At 23.7% G+C, this 17864-nt stretch overlaps 3 protein-coding genes across 3 annotated transcripts in view; 2 read left to right on the top strand and 1 right to left on the bottom strand.

Moving 5' to 3' along the window:
- The first annotated feature begins 305 nt into the window (after positions 1–305).
- On the top strand, positions 306–12601 carry LOC122497818 (dnaJ homolog dnj-5). Its single transcript, XM_043605128.1, has 6 exons — positions 306–870; positions 1468–2994; positions 5288–5732; positions 8432–8647; positions 8724–8953; positions 11455–12601. The coding sequence occupies exons 2-6, from the start codon at positions 1481–1483 to the stop codon at positions 11573–11575; spliced, it is 2526 nt and encodes an 841-aa protein (XP_043461063.1). The 5' UTR covers positions 306–870; positions 1468–1480; the 3' UTR covers positions 11576–12601.
- Positions 12600–15853, bottom strand: LOC122497819 (DNA polymerase epsilon subunit 4). The gene is made up of 2 exons (XM_043605129.1): positions 15401–15853; positions 12600–12826 (listed from the first exon to the last, which is right to left on the bottom strand). The coding sequence occupies exons 1-2, from the start codon at positions 15623–15625 to the stop codon at positions 12689–12691; spliced, it is 363 nt and encodes a 120-aa protein (XP_043461064.1). The 5' UTR covers positions 15626–15853; the 3' UTR covers positions 12600–12688.
- Positions 15854–16228: 375 nt separating this feature from the next.
- LOC122498039 (circadian locomoter output cycles protein kaput-like) overlaps positions 16229–17864 on the top strand; it is a 97391-nt gene continuing 95755 nt past the window's right edge. The window contains exon 1 of the mRNA XM_043605536.1: positions 16229–16507. The gene's annotated coding sequence lies outside the window, so the exon portion shown is untranslated. The remainder of the gene's footprint in view (positions 16508–17864) is intronic.

Genomic DNA, 17864 nt, shown 5'->3' on the forward strand with positions numbered 1-17864 from the left:
CGACTTGAATGTAGGCGTTAATTCAGTGTTACCAAAACAAATACTATGAACGTGACATAAAGACGTGTTGTGTTAAAAAAAAATAAAAAATTATTAAATAATTTTTTGTATACAAGATTCTCCTTTTTTTGCAGTCGTCAACAAATAAAAATAATTGATTTTTAAATTATCAATACATCAGTAAATTTAAAAAGAAAATTCAAACAGATCAAATGCATTATTGGCTAACCTGGAATAAACTTTTCCTCCCTGTGAATAACGCTTTAATAAATAGAAATTGTCCATTTTCCTTTTCAATCTGTCTAGGTATCATAAAAATTTTGCAAAGGAAAATAACGCAAATTATTATTTAGAATACTATTCAACTACATTATTAATAATTACAAAATTTAATTCAAGGGAAAAAAGTGTCTAAAAGTGAGTAATAGGAGAATTTAAAAAATTATAAACAAAGAAAAAGGGGAATAAGTACAGTATAACGATTTTTAAAAACAGTGTATATTGTTTATACATAAAAGAGCTGTTTTTCTTTTGTCCTTGAACGATTAAATATAAACAAGTGAGAGAAAGATTGAGGGAGAGAGGGATATAGTAGAGCTCTCCTAGATTTTATGATAATTGCAAAAGTTAAACCGAAGTATATACAGTGAACGTGTTGCGACTTGAATAAATCTTGTCGTATACCATCGTATACGACAAGAGAAAAGACAGAGAGAAAGAGAAAGAGAGAACGCGAATCAACGAGAAGTGGTCATATCGGAATGGAGATTTTGCACATACCGCGTGGTTTATCTCACAAATTGTGCTTAATGTGATCATTCTTACAACATGCAGTATATGTTTTGATATAACCGGATATCTATAATAAAGGTGAGTTGAAAATGAATAATTCCCGTGTATCATTATCTTGATTCGATGAAAAACTATTCGTAACCCTTGTCATTTTTAGGTTACGAGCGCAAATTAAATTTATTACCTAATCTCGAGAAAAATTGCATGGTTTTTATTTATTGTATTTGTTTCATAAATTTGTATTTTCTATATTTTTTTATAGAATGAGCATATGGTTCTTTTTCCATTTTCCTTAATATTTTGGGAGATTGTTATGCATTTGGGGTCTAACACCCACACAAACAGAAAATGTTGCAACACTCGTATTTTGAGTATTTTTCCGTAAACAACAAAATTTTTATCGTCATATAGAAGTAGTTCTAGAATATTTCCAAAATGCGGAGTAAAATTTGATTGAATTATGAAGATTTTTGAAACATGTGTATATTGAAAGGTCATTGGCTCTATAGATTAACGTTTTCGTCATTGTTATTTTCATGGCTTCTTTTCTACGTCAAGCGGACTTAATATTTGTTTTTTCAGCTGTGATAATTTCTTAGCGTATTTTTTTTGTAATTAAATTTTTATGAACTGTTTTTATTTTTTGTCGAAGTAATGGAAAATTGTTTTTTTTAGATAGGAAAAAAAGATGACAGAACAAAAGCATACACCATCGGAATTTGAACGAATGTCATTGGATCAAATTATCGAAGTGGTGACAGCAGATCTGGAGAATTCTGCTGGACATTATGTTCAATTTGGAATGCCGTCACAACAATCGACGTCACACAATTGGTCGGATTACAATCCAAATAGAATACAACGTTACATGCCGGGACCAACTGCACATCCAAATACGACAAATATTCAATCAATGAATTCAATGTCAACACCAGTTTATATGCATCCGGAAACACAGCAATACGATTCTCCGATGCCAGAACAAATCTATTTCCCCCCACAAGCAGTGAATCATTTGGGCATTAATGAAAATAACGATCTAGTTGGTACCATTGATGTTGGCGGCGGGAATTTCATCAACGTCATCTATGGCAACGCTTCACAAATAATGGCCGAACAATGTCAAATTAATAATCTAAATTCATTCAATAATCAAACTTTAATTGATCGAGAATACGGTCTCTTTGGAAATCAACAAATGTCCTCAAATTTAACACCACAGAATTCCAATTCAAAGCAATTGATCGACAATCTCGTTGGCAATTGGGTGCCAAATCAATCGGGAACATACAGTCCATTCGGCGGTTCACCAAATGTATTTCCCGTTCCAAAATCAACAACCGAAGTTAAAGACACCGACGAATTACCCCGAGCAGCGCCCGATGCCTATCAAAAGAAACCGCGTGCAATTGCCGAAGTGAAACCCATGCGACCATCATATTCCGACGTCCTGACAAAATCCGCACCAACTCCATCGTCACCCCAAACAGCGCCGCCAATAAAACCCAAACCCGAACCAACAGCAAAAAAAATTGTCAGCAATAAAAAAACAAAATCAAAACCCGCCGTATTAAAGAGACAAAATTCATCCGGCAGTGATGATCATAATTCACCGAAGGTCCAAGGACCAAAGAAAATAATTGAAAATAAAAATTCCAATTTATCCCGTCGCTGGGTGTCATTGGACAATCTTGGTTCACCATCAGAAACTGAATTAAATTCATTCAATAAATCGGATAATTTTGAAAAGAAACGTCCCCTAAAAACATCAAAGAAAACAGATAAAAATGAAACTTTGAATAATTCGAAAATTCCAAATTACAATACAAAATCAAGTGTTAATGTGCAAAAGAAACCAATTCAAATAAATAATAATTTAAATACTATTAATAGTTTCAGTCAAACTGTTTCAACTGATAAAATTGAAAAAAATCAACAGGCCAATAATAAAGTCGGCAAGGATGATAAAAAGACTGTTAAGGAAAAAAATTCAAAGCGCTTCCAAGCTGAAAAAGCACAACAAATAAGAAAAGGTCAACGCAGTCGAAAACGTGAAAATCGTGAATCAGCATTTAAAGATGTTTATCGTAATTTAAACAAATACGTTATACGTTGGAGTAAAATAATTCTCAAGATTTTTTACTGGCTGTTTCATTTGATTTCCGATGTTTTTAGTATGAGCGCGAACCTCGTTATTCAGCTGTGAGTATTCACTTTTTTTTTCTATGCAATATTTTTTTTCGTATTTGTACATTTTTTTATATTTCTATTTTATTTTATTTTTACTTCATTCTTTAATTGAAATTTACTCCTAAATTTTTTTTTATTTTAATTTCTTTATATTATAATTTTATAATTATATTAATTATAATTTTTATTTTAACTTATTTCGAATTTATTATTTTTTTTATTTTAATTTATGTACGTATCTAATTTCTTATTCATTTTTATTTATTTATTGTTTTGAATTTCCAATTGTTTTCTTTGAATTTTTAAAAATTTTCATAAATTCTTCGCAAGAATTAAATTATTTTCATAAATAATAACATTCTTCGGAAGATTCAATTATTCTCATAAATAGTAAAATTCTTTGTAGGAATTCAATTATTTTGAATACAATTTTATGAAAATTTCAGGAAAGGATTCAAAATTTAAAAAATTTTAATATCATGTTTCGAAAGAATTCAATTATTCTCTAAAATTGTAATAAAATTCTTCGTAGGAATTTAATTATTAGCAAATTTTTTGATAAAATTCTTCACAAAAATTCAATTATTTTCGTAAATAAAAACATTCTTCAAAATAATAATTTTTATTTATTTTTAACTTATTGTTTTTATTTTAATTTACTTCTAATTTCTTTTTGCATTTTTATGTATATGAGGCATTCCATTTCAAAACGACCCCCTTAGTAAACAATTGCCAATGTAAGACAATTTTTAAATGAATATTTCTTCCATTCTGTAGAACCAAATTGCTTTTTATATTAGTGATTTCGAAAGTAGAATTTCTGAACTTTCTGATAATAAAAAAATATATTTTTTTTATAATTTAATTTAAATAGAAAATTGAGTTTAAAAGTTAAACTTTGAAAAATCTCAAAACACGTTACCTCCGATTTTAATAAAATTCATATCAAACGAAAGCTTGAATATTCTTCTTTTTATTTATCAAACGATAATAATGGACATTTCAGTAAATTTTAATTAATTAATTAAATTTTACAGACATTTAGAAGGTTATTATGCATAAATTGAGAAAAACAAATGCCGCCCTATACTTAATAAATGGTTTTCTCAATATAACCTTCGAAATGTTTGTAAAATTAATTATTTTCTCAAAATCCACTGAATTGTCCATTATTATCGTTTGATAAATAAAAAGAAGAATATTCAAGCTTTCGTTTGATATGAATTTTATTAAAATCGGAGATAACGTGTTTTAAGGTTTTTCAAAGTTTAACTTTTAAACTCAAATTTCTATTTAAATTAAATTATTAAAAAAAAATATTTTTTTATTATCAGAAAGTTCAGAAATTCTACTTTCGAAATCACTAATATAAAAAGTAATTTGGTTCTACAGAATGGAAGAAATATTCATTTAAAAATTGTCTTACATTGGCAATTGTTTACGAAGGGGGTCGTTTTGAAATGGAATGCCTCATATGTTTTTGAATTTTAATTTATTTTTTTGAATTTTTACTATTTTTCTTTGAATATTGAATGTATTATTATTATGAAAATTACAAAATTTTTTATTTTTAAATATAAATTTTTAAATAATTTCATAATCAAAATTCAAAAAATTTACTTATTAAGTACATAAATAATTAATTATTATTGTTTATATTTTCAACAAAATTTTAATAAAATTTCACAAAAGAATTCAATTCAATTCAATTTAAATATAATTATTAACAGACACGATTATCTTAAAAATTTGATCAACATTCTTTGTTTAATTCAATTATTTTCAAAATTTTTAATTAAAATTATTCAAAAAACTACATTATTTTCTTAAAAACTTAAAGAAATTCTTCAAAAGAATTTACTTATTTATAAAAACTGTAATAAAATTGTTTAAAAGAGTTTAATTTTTTGAAACAATTCAATTATTTTCTATATTTTAATAAAATTCCTTGAAGGAATTAAATTATTTTAGAAAACTGTAATAAAATTCTAAGAAGAATTTAATTATTTTCTAAAAATGTTATTAAATGATTAATTTCAATTATTAAGAAACACGATTATTTTAATAACTTGAAAGCAATTGTTCATAAAATTCAATTACTTTCCAAATTTTCAATTAAAATTATTAAAAAAAATTCCATTATTTTAAGCAAATTCAAAGAAATCCTTCAAAAGAGTTTAATTAGAAATATTTAAAATTTGAATAAATTTTTTAATTTGAATTTATTTTCTTTGAATTTTAATCTATTTTTTTGAATTTAAAATTATTTTCTTTGAATTCGAATTTATTATTTGAAATCTTCCAGTGGAAAATGTGGATGGTTTCACACGATTCTCTATCTAAAATACTCATGGATGTACCTGGCGACGTCATTTTCGAAAATACGATTTCTGAATGCATTCGGCAAGCAAATGGACAGCTGGTTGGGTAGCAGTAAATTTGCATTTTGGCGAAAATTACGAACAAAAGGCGAGGAAAAGGAGGACACACCGGCTGGATGGATACACGGTGGTCTGGAGGCAAATATTGCCCTGCCGAGTACGGGTGAAGAGGCAATGAAACGATTGCTCGCTTGCAAGGGAAAGGATCCTTACAGTATACTTGGAGTAACACCCACATGTTCCGATGATGATATTAAAAAGTATTATAAACGACAAGCCTTTCTCGTGCATCCGGACAAAAATAATCAGCCAGGCGCTGAGGAGGCTTTCAAAATTCTCGTCCACGCCTTTGACTTAATTGGCGAACCGGTAAATATCACTGATAACAAATTACAAAAGAAAAATGTTAATCAAGTCTTTAATGTTTGAGTCTCACTATTACAAAAACAAATTTTTTATAATGTAGTACAGGACTCGAACTTGGTCTGTAAATCCCGCAAAGGTCCGTAAATTTGCTTCAAGTCCGTAAAAATCAATTTTTTGAAAAAAGGTCCGTAAAGTCCGTAACTTGATTGAAAAAAGACGAAAAGTTCGTAAATTGTACAATAAAATTTGGTGAATTTTAGAGAAATTACAAATGATTGCCGAAATTCAATTATATTTAAAAGTAATAAAATTCTTTGCAGAAATTTAATTATGTTCAAAAATTTTAAAATATTCTCATCAAAATTTCAATTATCTTTAGAAATAATAAAATTCTTCTCCAAATTTCAGTTATTTTCAAAAATTTTCCTCAATTCAATGATTTTCAATATCTACTATTTTAATAAAATTTTCCAAAACAATTCAATTATTTAAAAAAATTTTAATAAAATTCTACGCAAACATTTAATTATTTTCATAAAATAATTTAAATTCCACAGGAATTCAATTATTTACAATTTTTTTCATAAATTTCTTCGCAATAATTAAATTATTTTTTTTTTAAATAAGAAAATTTTTACAGGGGATTCAATTATTTTCGTACATAATAAAAATAAAATTCTTTTTAGGAACTCAATTATTTTCATAAATAATAAAATTCATTGCAGAATTTCCATTATTTTTAATAAAATTTTAATCAAATTCCTCGAAAAATGTAATTAATCTTAAAAATTTTATTAAAATTCGTCAAAAGAATTCAATTATTTAAATTTTTTTGTTAAAATTCTTTATGAGAATTCAATTTTAAGAAACATTGAATTATTCAAGAAATTATTTACTTTTGAATTTAAATAATTGAATTTTAGTAGAATTTTCTAATAAAAATTGATTTAAAAATGCATTTCAGTTAAAAAAAATATGAATTTGAAAATTCTCAAAAATCTTTTTAATAAAATTATTAAAAACAAAGGATTTATAGAAAAATTTCAGTTAAAAACACTTAAAAAAATTTTAATTTTTGAGAAGTTACAAATGATTGCAAAAATTCAACTATTTTTAAAAGTAATAAAATTTTTCACAGAAATTTAATTATGTTCAAAAATTTAAATAAATTATCGTCAAAATTTCAATTATCTTTAGAAATAATAAAATTCTTTTCCAAATTTCAATTATTTTCAAAAGTAATAAAATTCTTGTTAAAATTTCAATTATTTTCAAACATTTTCCTCAATTCAATGATTTTTAATATCTACTATTTTAATAAAATTTTTCAAAAGAATTCAATTATTTAAAAAATAAAAAAATTCTACCCAAACCTTTAATTAATTTCATAAAATAATAAAAATTTTACAGGAATTCAATTATTTACAAATTTTTTATAGCTTTCTTCACAATCATGCAATTATTTTCATAAAAAATAAAACTTGTTGAAGAATTTCAATTATTTTTAATACATTTTTTAATGTATTCTTTGAAAAATACAATTATTCATTAAAATTTTATTAAAATTCATGAAAAGAAATTAATTTGAAGAAACATTCAATTAAATTCTTTATTTTTGTATTTAAATAATTGAATTCTAGTGGAATTTTCTAATAAAAAGTTTGTAAAATTAAATTAAAAACAAATAAATTTGAAAATTTATAAAGAACTTTTTCAAAAATTATTAAAAATAATGCATTTCTAGAAGAATTTTAATTAAAAACACGAAAATAATTTAATTTTGGAAAAGTTATTATTATTATTGCAGAAATTCAGTTCTTTTTAAGAGTAATAATACTCTTCAAAAATAATAAAATTTTGCTTAGGGATTCAATTACTTTCACAAATAATAAAACTCGTCGCAGAATTTCAATTATTTTTAAAACAATTTTAATCAAATTTCTCGGAAAATGTAATTATTCTTAAAATTTTTATTAAAAATTGTAGGAAGAATTTAATTATTTAAAAATTTAGTTAATAAAATTCTTTATGAGAATTGAATTTTAAGAAATATTCAATAAACTATTCATTTTTGTATTTAAATAATTGAATTCTCGTCGAATTTTTTAATAAAAATTGATTTAAAAATGAATTTTAGTTAAAATTTTAGATAATAATTCAAAATTAATATCATTAGAGCGTGAATTTTTAGAAATATTTGAATTTTTTATTTTTTAATATATATTTAATTAAAGAATTTACGAATAATTAAAATTCGTAAAATTGAATATTGTAAATAAATGGATTTGAAAATTGTCGGAGAACTTCTTCGAAAATAATTGATGTAAAGAAGAATTTTAGTTAAAAATTCTTGAAAATAATAATTGAATGGAAATGATGAAAATAATTTTGAAGAAGTACAATATTCTTATAATGTAAAATAATGATTTTATCAGTTTTCCATCTTGAATTATTATAAAATATGAAGAAATTGATATCTTCATGTTTTATAGTAATGAAGAAATTTAATTTATAATTTTAAGTAAAATGTTCTCTTATTTGACTCGGACTGGTTATATTTTTGTCAGTAATTGGACCGTAAATGGTCCGTAAATTTTCATTTTTGGTCCGTAAAGTCCGTAGGTTCGAGCCCTGTGTAGTAGGAACAAACAAATAGAAATAGAAATAGTAATTTAGTAATTTTTGGCATTTGAATTTTTCAGGAATTAAGACAAGCGTTTGATCAAACAAGACAAGTGGAGGCTGCCTGGGGTGAATTGAGTGATTTATTGTCGCAATTGCACAGAAAAATGGAGCAAGCTGCAAATACAATTAGATGTACAAATTGTGGTTTACGACACAAGAGAATTCCAACTCAACGACCTTGTTATGCTGCTCGATTTTGTGCACAGTGCAAGATACGTCATAGTGCGAAAGAGGTAAGCAATTGTTTTTATTCAAATCAAATAAGGAAAAATGAAAAAAAAAATTTATTTGTACTTTTTCTTTACTCAGGGTGACATTTGGGCGGAATCTCGTGTAATGGGCTTTTTGTGGCACTACTATGCTTGTATGGAGGGTGCAGTTTATGATGTGACCGATTGGGCTGCATGTCAAGCTGGAAATTTAAAGCATCTTAGAGCAAATACACACAGTGTCCAGTATAGAATTGTTTTAGGACAACGACTGCCGACTCAATCTCCCTCCAGTGGTAAAAAACGACAACAAACGGAAAATAATACAAGGTAAACAGAGTTTTGGGTATTTTTAGTATTTTTAATATTTCAAGGTTGCCACAGGTCAGGGAAGTAAGGGAATTCAGGGAAAAATCAGGGATTTTTATTAAAAGTACTGCAAACATTAAATTTTTAGAACTCAAAAGAAAATTCTGAATTTTGGTGTCTTTTTTGTGAATTTAATTAGAAATTTTAAAGAACTTAGGTTTTGAAGAATTTTAATAATTTAAATTCTTTTGGAATTAGTTAAAGTTTTTAATACGCATTTAATTAATTATTAAAAATAATAAATTTATAGATAGATTTTAGTTGAAATCAATAAAAAAAAAAATGGAATTTTTGAGAAGTTACCACTGGTTACAGAAATTCAATTATTTTCAAAAATAATAAACTTCTTTGCGGAAATTCAATTATGTTTAAAAATTTATAAAAAATACTCGTCAAAAGTTAAATTATCTTTACAAATAATAAAATTTAACTTTACAAATAATTAAAATCCTGGCTCGGAGTGATCGACTATCTCATCGTTTTTATTAAATAATAAAATTCTTCTCTGAAATTCAATTAGTATTATTTAAAAAAAAAAATTATTTGCAAAATTTCAATTATTTTCAAAACATTTTTTCATTTCAATTATTTTTAATATCTACTATTTTAATAAAATTTTACAAAACAATTCAATTATTTAAACAGAATTTTAATAATAATTTCACAGAAATTCAATTACTTACAAATTTTTTATAAATTTCTTCGCACCAATTCAATTATTTTTAATTTTTTAATGAAGTTTCTCGAAAGAATTTAATTATATTGAGAGAATTTAAGAAAATAGTTTTGAGAAAATTCAATTATTTTGAAAACTTTAAATAAAATTCTTTAAATAATTCTATTACTTAAAAAAATTTTGAAAACATTTTTTACAAGATTTAGTTAATAAAATTGCAATTTTAATAAAATTTTCTGATACACTTCAATTATTTTCAATAAAATTCTTCTTAGGAATTCAATTATTTTCACAAATAATCAAATTTGTTATGGGAATTCAATTATTTAAAAATATTTGAATAAAATTCTTCACAATTTTTTAATGAAATTTCTCGAATAAATTTAATTATTTTCAAAAAGTTATAAAAAATTCTGAGAAATTAAATTATTTTCAAAAAATTTGAATAAAATTCTTTACAAGAAATCAATTATTTTCGTAAATAATAAAATGTTTCGAAGGAATTCAATTATTTTCATAAATAATAAAATTGTTTGCAAAATTCAATTATTTTGAATAAAATTTTAATAAAATAAAATCACAGGAAGTCAATTCTTTGGAAAAAATTTTCAATAAAATCCGTTTCAAAAATTCAATTATTTTTACATATAATAAAACTTATCGCAGAATTTCAATTATTTTTTATAGAATTTTAAATAAAATGATATAAAATTGCACTTATTCTTAAATTTTTTTTTAAATTCGTCGAAAGAGTTCAATTATTTTTAAAAATTTTGATAAAATTCTTTATAAAAATTCAATTTTAAGAAACAATAAATTATTCAACAAATTATTTATAGGTATTTGTATTTGAATAATTGAATTCTCGAAGAATTTTCTAATAAAAATTGATTAAAAAATGAATTTTACTTAAAATTTTAGATTATAATTGAATATTAAAAACATTGTTGCGTGAATTTTTAGAGATAATTAAATCTTGAAAAGGTTTCAAATTAAAATCTTTGAATATTTGAATTTTTCATACTTTTAACTAACGATTCTGTAGAATTAATTTTTTTTTAAATTAATTGAATTTTTTAAAAAAATTATTTGAAGTTTTTATTTTTTAATATACAATATTGAAGAATTTACGAAAAATTTATGAAATTTCGTAAAATTGAATAGTATACAAATTGATTTGAAAATTCTCAAAGAACTTTGTTAAAAATAATTAAAAATAATTGATTTTAAGAAGAGTTTTAGTTAAAAAGTCTAAAAAATGATAATTGAATTGAAATTATGAAAATAATTTTAAATAAGTTACAGTAATAATATTCTTATAATGTAAAATAATGATTTTATCACTCGGTCATCTTTAATTTTTATAAAACATGAAAATATTCTTATAAATTATTAAATTTCAAAAGGTTTGAATTAGAAATTTTAAAAGTCTTAGTTCCCATGGAAAATAATAATGATTAAATATTTATTTAAAAATGAAGTTATTAGTGTTTTCGAATAATTTTACAATTAAGGAAATTCTTAAATAAATGTAATAGAACATTTTTTTGAGTATCTAATTATTATTTTTAGAGTGAATCAGAATATTCTTTAAGGGCAAGCAAAAAGTCAAAATTTTGTTTGGAAATCAGGGAAAAACAAAATTAAACTTTTGTGGCAACCCTGTATTTGTATTTTTAGGTCCCAAAATATAATTTTTGAGACTTTAGATTTGTTTATGCTTTCGTCGTGAAGCGTTTAATTTTAGGCAAAATTTACATAATTAATTCGATTCTCCTTTTCGTAGTGAGGCGGATTTTGAAGATTTCATCAATAATCTCTGCAACCACAGTAAAGCAGGTGGAGCAAATTCAGCCGAACAAAATAAAGGCGATAATCGAAAACGTAAAACTAAACGCAAGAAGTGAAAAAGTTTTACAAAATGCGTGATGTAAGATTTACTGTCATTAATGTTTCTCAAGAAAAAACACTAATCTAATTATTATATTTTTTTCTCTCTTTTTTTTAACAAAAAAAAAATGATGATACTCTCGTATTAAGTACTAACTCTTTCTTTGAGTGATAAGATTAATCTTATTATAAGAGAAGGTTAACTCGTCTTTTAGAAAAAATTCAACGTTTGTAACGTTGATGGAGAACATGTTTTTCGATCTTTAAAAAGAGAAAGAGCTTTTGAATCAACTTTTCAATTTTCAATTGCTTTTCTTTTTAAAAAAAAAGCCCTCAAGTTTGCATCAAATGACAACAGGCATAAATTTAAATAATAATAATAATTTAAGAGATATTTGTATAATCGATTAATGTCCATTCAAGAGCAATTTATGTCATATGCTTATTTTTTTGTTTTGGAAAAAAATATTATTTTTATAAATGGTGATACAAATACTTTTGTAAATGCTACTTTTTTCGGTTTAAGTTTAATTTTGTTTAGGCGAGTTTTATATTTTATTGAGTATATCGATTGAGATATAAACTATTTCTCGTGCAAGAAAATTATTGAAAAAAAGAGAATTCTTCATTATTTTTAATACTGATATGTCAATTGACGTTAAAAGAAAATTCAGTAAGTCCTGCTCTTAAAGAAAAAAAATTCTCTTAAAGAATTACGATTAATTTCTGAATTTATATGATAATTTTAGTAATTTGAATTTTAACTTATGGATAATTTTATCATTGTGAATTTAGTTATTAATTTCTTATATTGTAAGAAAAAATTAACAGTATGTTAATAGTATTTATACTGTTTACTTCAAGAAAGTTTCAAGCTTTGTAACATTCTATTTTTTGTGTAAAGAGCATTTTTACGGCTGCTCCAAGTTGAAATAGAAAAAAAAATTGACAGGCAAGGATTAAGACTGATTTTCTTTTCATTCTGTCACTCAAACAATGAGCAATGTTCATAATAATATTCTAATAAATTTTGTGCAGAGATATTGAAAATTTTTTTTATTTTACAAGCATTTAACACTTAGAATAAAGTAGAAAAATATAAATAGTAAATGATTCATTAATATACATCCTTACATTGCTCCCTCTAAGAAAACAAGAGCGTCTACATTGTCAATGGCACTTTCAATGTCATGTTTTTGTACTGTTTTCTTTTTTGACTGTGACGTGTATTTATAAGCCTCTCTTGCAAGTGATTCTATAAACAGCTCCTGGAAAAAAAAGAAATTTTAAAATAATAGCAAAATATCAATTTTTATTCTTTATTTTTTACTTTCATTTTCACTTTTTTCATTTTATACGAAACAGGGCTCGAACTAGGTCCGTAAATCCCGTAAAGGTCCGTAAAAGTCAGTTTTTTTTAAAAATGGTCCGTAATTTGATTGAAAAAGGACGAAAAGTTCGTAAATTGTACGACATAATTTGGTGAATTTTAGAGAAATTACAGATGATTGCAAAAATTCAACCTTATTTTTAAAAGTAACGAAATTCTTCACAGAAATTTAATTATGTTAAAAAATTTTAAAAAATTATCGTCAAAATTTCAATTATCTTTAGAAATAATAAAATTCTTCTACAAATTTCAATTATTTTCAAAAATTTTAATAAAATTCTTGGCAAAATTTCAATTATTTTCAAAAATTTTACTCAATTCAATGATTTTCAATAACTATACTATTTTAATAAAATTTTCCAAAACAATTCAATTATTTAAAAAAAATTTTAATAAGATTTTAAAATTTTAAAATAAAATTCTATTAAAATATTTAATTATTTCCATAAAATAATAAAAATTTCACAAGAATTCAATTATTTACAAATTTTTTTATAAATTTCTTCGCAATTTAATTATTTGCATAAATAATAAAATTTTTACTGGGATTCAATTATTTTTGTACATAATAAAATTCTTTTTGGGAACTCAATTATTTTCTTAAATAATAAAACTCATTTCAGAATTTCAATTATTTTTAATAAAATTTTAATTAAATTCCTCGAAAAATGTAATTATTCTTAAAAATTTTATTAAAATTCGTCAAAGGAATTCAATTATTAAAAAACTTGACATTAATAAAATTCTTTATGAGAATTCAATTTTAAGAAACATTGAATTATTCAATAAATTATTTATTTTTGAATTTAAATAATTGAATTCTCGTAGAATTTTCTTATAAAAATTGATTGAAAAATGAATTTAATTTAAAAACAAATGAATTTGATAATTCTCAAAATTTAATTATTTTCAAATTTTTGATAAAATTCTTCACAAAAGTTTAATTACTTTCGTAAATAATAACATAAATTACAATAATTCAATTGTTTTTATAAATTGGTAAATTCTTTACAAGAATTTAATTTTTTCAAATTTAATAATGATAAAATTCTTCACAAAAATTCAATTATTTTCTTAAATACATAATAATATTCTTCGAATGAATTTAAGTATTTTTATAATTTGTTAAATTTTTCGCAAGAATTAAATTATTTTCGTAAATAATAACATTCATTGAAACAATTCAATTGTTTTTATAAATTGTTAAATTCTTCGCAAGAATTCAATTATTTTTATAAATAGTATAATTTATCGAAAGAATTCAATTATTTTCGAAATTTTAAATTACAATTATTATAGAAACTACTAGATTATTTTCAAAAACCTAAAAGAAATTCTTTTAAAGAATTTAATTAGGATTTTCAAAAATTTTATTAAAATTCGTCAAATAAATTCAATTATTAAAAATTTGTTGATAAAATTCTTTATGAAAATTTAATTTTAAAAAACATTGAAATATTGAATAAATTAATTTATTTTTGAATTTAAATTATTGAATTCTAGTAGAATTTTCTAATAAAAATTGATTTAAAAATGAATTTCAGTTAAAAACAATTGAATTTGAAAATTCTCAAAAAACTTTTTCATAAAATTATTAAAAACAATGAATTTATAGAAAATTTTTAGTTAAAACACTATAGAAAATTTTAATTTTTGAGAAGTTACAAATTATTGCATAAAATTCAATTGTTTTCGAAAGTAATAAAATCCTTCGCAGAAATTTAATTATATGTTCAAAAATAATAAAATTCTTCTTAAGAATTCAATTATTTTCATAAATGATAAAACGCAACGCAGAATTTCAATTATTTTTAAAACAATTTTAATCAAATTTCTCGGAAAATGTAATTATTCTAAAAATTTTTATTAAAAATCGTAGGAAGAATTTAATTATTTAAAAATTATGTTAATAAAATTCTTTATGAGAATTGAATTTTAAGAAATGTTGAATTATTCAATAAACTATTTATTTTTGTATTTAAATAATTTGAATTTTTTATTTTCTAATATTATATTTAATTGAAGAATTTACGAATAATTAAAATTCGTAAAATTAAATATTGTAAACAAAAGGAATTAAAAATTGTCAGAGAATTTTTTCGAAAATTAATTGACTTCAAGAATTTTAGTTAAAAATTCTTGAAAATAATAATTGAATTGATGATTTTATAACTCGGTCATCTTTAATTATTATTAAACATGAAGAAATCGATCGTTAATTTAATTTATAGTTTTAAGTAAAATGTTCTTTTATTTGACTTGGACTGTTTATAATTATGTCAGCAATTGGTCCATAAGTTTTCATTTTTGGTCCTTAAAGTCCGTATTTTTAAATACTTTCAATGGTTTGAGCCCTAAATAATAGCAGAATATCAATTTTTATTCTTTATTTTTTACATTTATTTTTACTTTTTTGATTTAATATGAAAGAAGGTAGAAAAAAATATCTTACTGTAGATTTAGTAATTAGAAAAATAGCTTCTTGGTTAACAAGATTGACTTCAGGATCCATTTTAACGATATGTTTAATTCTTCCCAAAGGCAATTGGACTAATTTTTCTCGAACTTCTTCTTCAATTTGTGGCGCTGAATCATTTTCTTCTTGCAATTCTAAGGCATTTTCCTCAGAATTACTAATATTTATATCATTTAATTCATTTTCACTTTCGGAATTCATACCGATTTTTTTGGCGGGTAAATTGGCAAGACTACTTCTAAAGATTTCTGGTCGTTTCTTCTTTGTTTTTTTTAAATTAAATACACTTATAAAACTATTTATTATATTCCTTCAATAGACACGAGTTTTACTTATTAATTATTTGCAAAAATCGGAAAAATGAGAAGATAATTCGACTATACTTCTATTTGTTGTTTTTTTTTTACAAAAATGTCTTCTGCTATTAGAACCTTTTTCTACTTTTGAAATTAAGTTAACCCTCTATTAACAATCTCCACCTATGGCGCTAGTTGTACATTGGTCTATTATTAATTATTAATATTTGTAATTTTCCTGATTGTCTTTACTTTCATATTCAAATTTTAACCGTTTCATAATAACAACCTTCGTATTTTTCTTTATTGTAAATTTATTATTTATTTTTTAATTTCGTTAATTCAGAGCAGCGCAATTTTCCGCCTGCAATAATAGACCTGTGAATAGAACTTTAATAGTCCACTACGGTCAACTTCCCAACCCTGGTGACCAACGTACACTGCGCCCTAGCGACAAAACAAAACATTAAAATAGTCAAAAAATTCTAATCCACATCTCATCTATATTTTAATTAACCAAAGGTCAATCCCAACCCGAGAAAAACAGACAAGATGGACGAATTGCGCCACTTCGTCAATTTCACGGATTTTTAGAATTCTAATTCACTTTAACGTTCTTGTTTACATAAAAATCATCATAAATCTCAAGTTTTTGTGATTGTCAATCGTGATGTTAAGTGTTTTATGACAAATAACACGCCGCTAGTGTTGCGGCTTGAAGAAATCATTGAGTTTTTGTGGTTGCAGTGAATGAATTGTTCTACGGTCTATCTTTTACCATTGGCAGGTGAGTTGAGAAAAAGATATCTAATTTTCATTTAAGAACAAATTTTTATTGCAAATTTGTTTACATTGGAACAATGCGCATTATATTAATTTTAAATATAGAATGTAAATGAAGTTTCTAGAACGCCGTTTGCATTAATTTATCGAATCCCTGATTAGAGAACTAAAGTAAAATTCGTTGCCGAGGTCATCTTTTCGTGCATTATCTGATTGTCCAAGGTTCCCGGAAGGCATTAAACGCCGTGTGTAAAAGGTTGGGTGTGTTCCCCGCATGTTGTCATTCACCGGGCATTGACTCCCACGCTTCTGAAAATCTTAAAAAAAATCTTTAACACCGCATTCGACGCAATTTTTTAAATTGCACTTTATTTTTTCCCCCATTTTTTCCGGATTCGTTTTTTTTTGACAATTCGTTTTCAGACTTTTAAAAATGTCGTTTCTTTTGGGAAATTTTTCCAGAAGGAAGTTTATTGATGGTTCAAAATATCAATCTGTCACAAATGCAAAAAGTTACAATTACAGTATCATATATATCTAGTTCAACTATGCGAGATTATCGATTGTCTCTTTCTAGGACAAGGAGGGCGTTGAAAAGTGGGTCACCACTTTTTTTTCACTAATTTTTCAACCCCTTTTTTTAATTGTTTGTTTTTTTTTATTATGAAATATTACAGTCGCGATGGGGAAAATTTTTATTTTTTCAAAAAATATGCATATTTTATTAAAAACAGGTAAATTAGATTTTTAGAAATACTTAAAGAGTAAAAAATATGTTTTTAGTAGTAGTAGTAGTAGTAGTAGTAAATTAAAATGCACTTGACTTCTTTATAATTCTTGTCATAAGCGAAATTTAATGACTGTAAATTTAAAAAAAAGGAAAGAAAAAAAAGTATACTCCTTTCGAGATATAATTACGTGGCCTTCATTCCAGAGTAGTTGGTTCAATACATACTTAATGGCAATTAATGATATAACTTGTAACTGCAATTCGTTACAATGAGTTTTATTTAATAGTTGTGATGTAACGTTCGTTTGAAGAAAAATAAGAACTTTACCAAGCTGAATAAACAATCTTAACTTAAAGTTATCAATTTCGATATCGATATGATATAAATGATATTAAAGTAAAACTTTAAAGCCTTTAAACTATTAATGGTATAATTAAATTATAATAAAAATATATTAATATTCCTTTCGAATATTATTCTCGTTTTTTTTTCTTTTTATTTGAAAACTTATGTTTTAGATCAAATTGTACACTTTGTTTTTCTCATAATAATAGTAATAACAAAAAATTGTTTATTCATAGACAATTGTCATTAAAGGCAAAAGTAAAATATTTTAAATCTAATGATTCA

Source organism: Leptopilina heterotoma, unplaced genomic scaffold (assembly GCF_015476425.1).
Source record: "Leptopilina heterotoma isolate Lh14 unplaced genomic scaffold, ASM1547642v1 Lhet_14, whole genome shotgun sequence".
NCBI lineage: Eukaryota > Metazoa > Arthropoda > Insecta > Hymenoptera > Figitidae > Leptopilina > Leptopilina heterotoma.

Coding starts and splice junctions, on each gene's coding strand:
- LOC122497818 (XM_043605128.1), top strand. CDS start 1,481: ATGACAGAACAAAAGCATACACCATCGGAATTTGAACGAATGTCATTG. Junction 2,995..5,287: donor GCGAACCTCGTTATTCAGCT/GTGAGTATTCAC, acceptor GAAATCTTCCAG/TGGAAAATGTGGATGGTTTC. Junction 8,648..8,723: donor TACGTCATAGTGCGAAAGAG/GTAAGCAATTGT, acceptor TTCTTTACTCAG/GGTGACATTTGGGCGGAATC.
- LOC122497819 (XM_043605129.1), bottom strand. CDS start 15,625: ATGAATTCCGAAAGTGAAAATGAATTAAATGATATAAATATTAGTAAT. Junction 12,827..15,400: donor TTCTAATTACTAAATCTACA/GTAAGATATTTT, acceptor TTTTTTTTCCAG/GAGCTGTTTATAGAATCACT.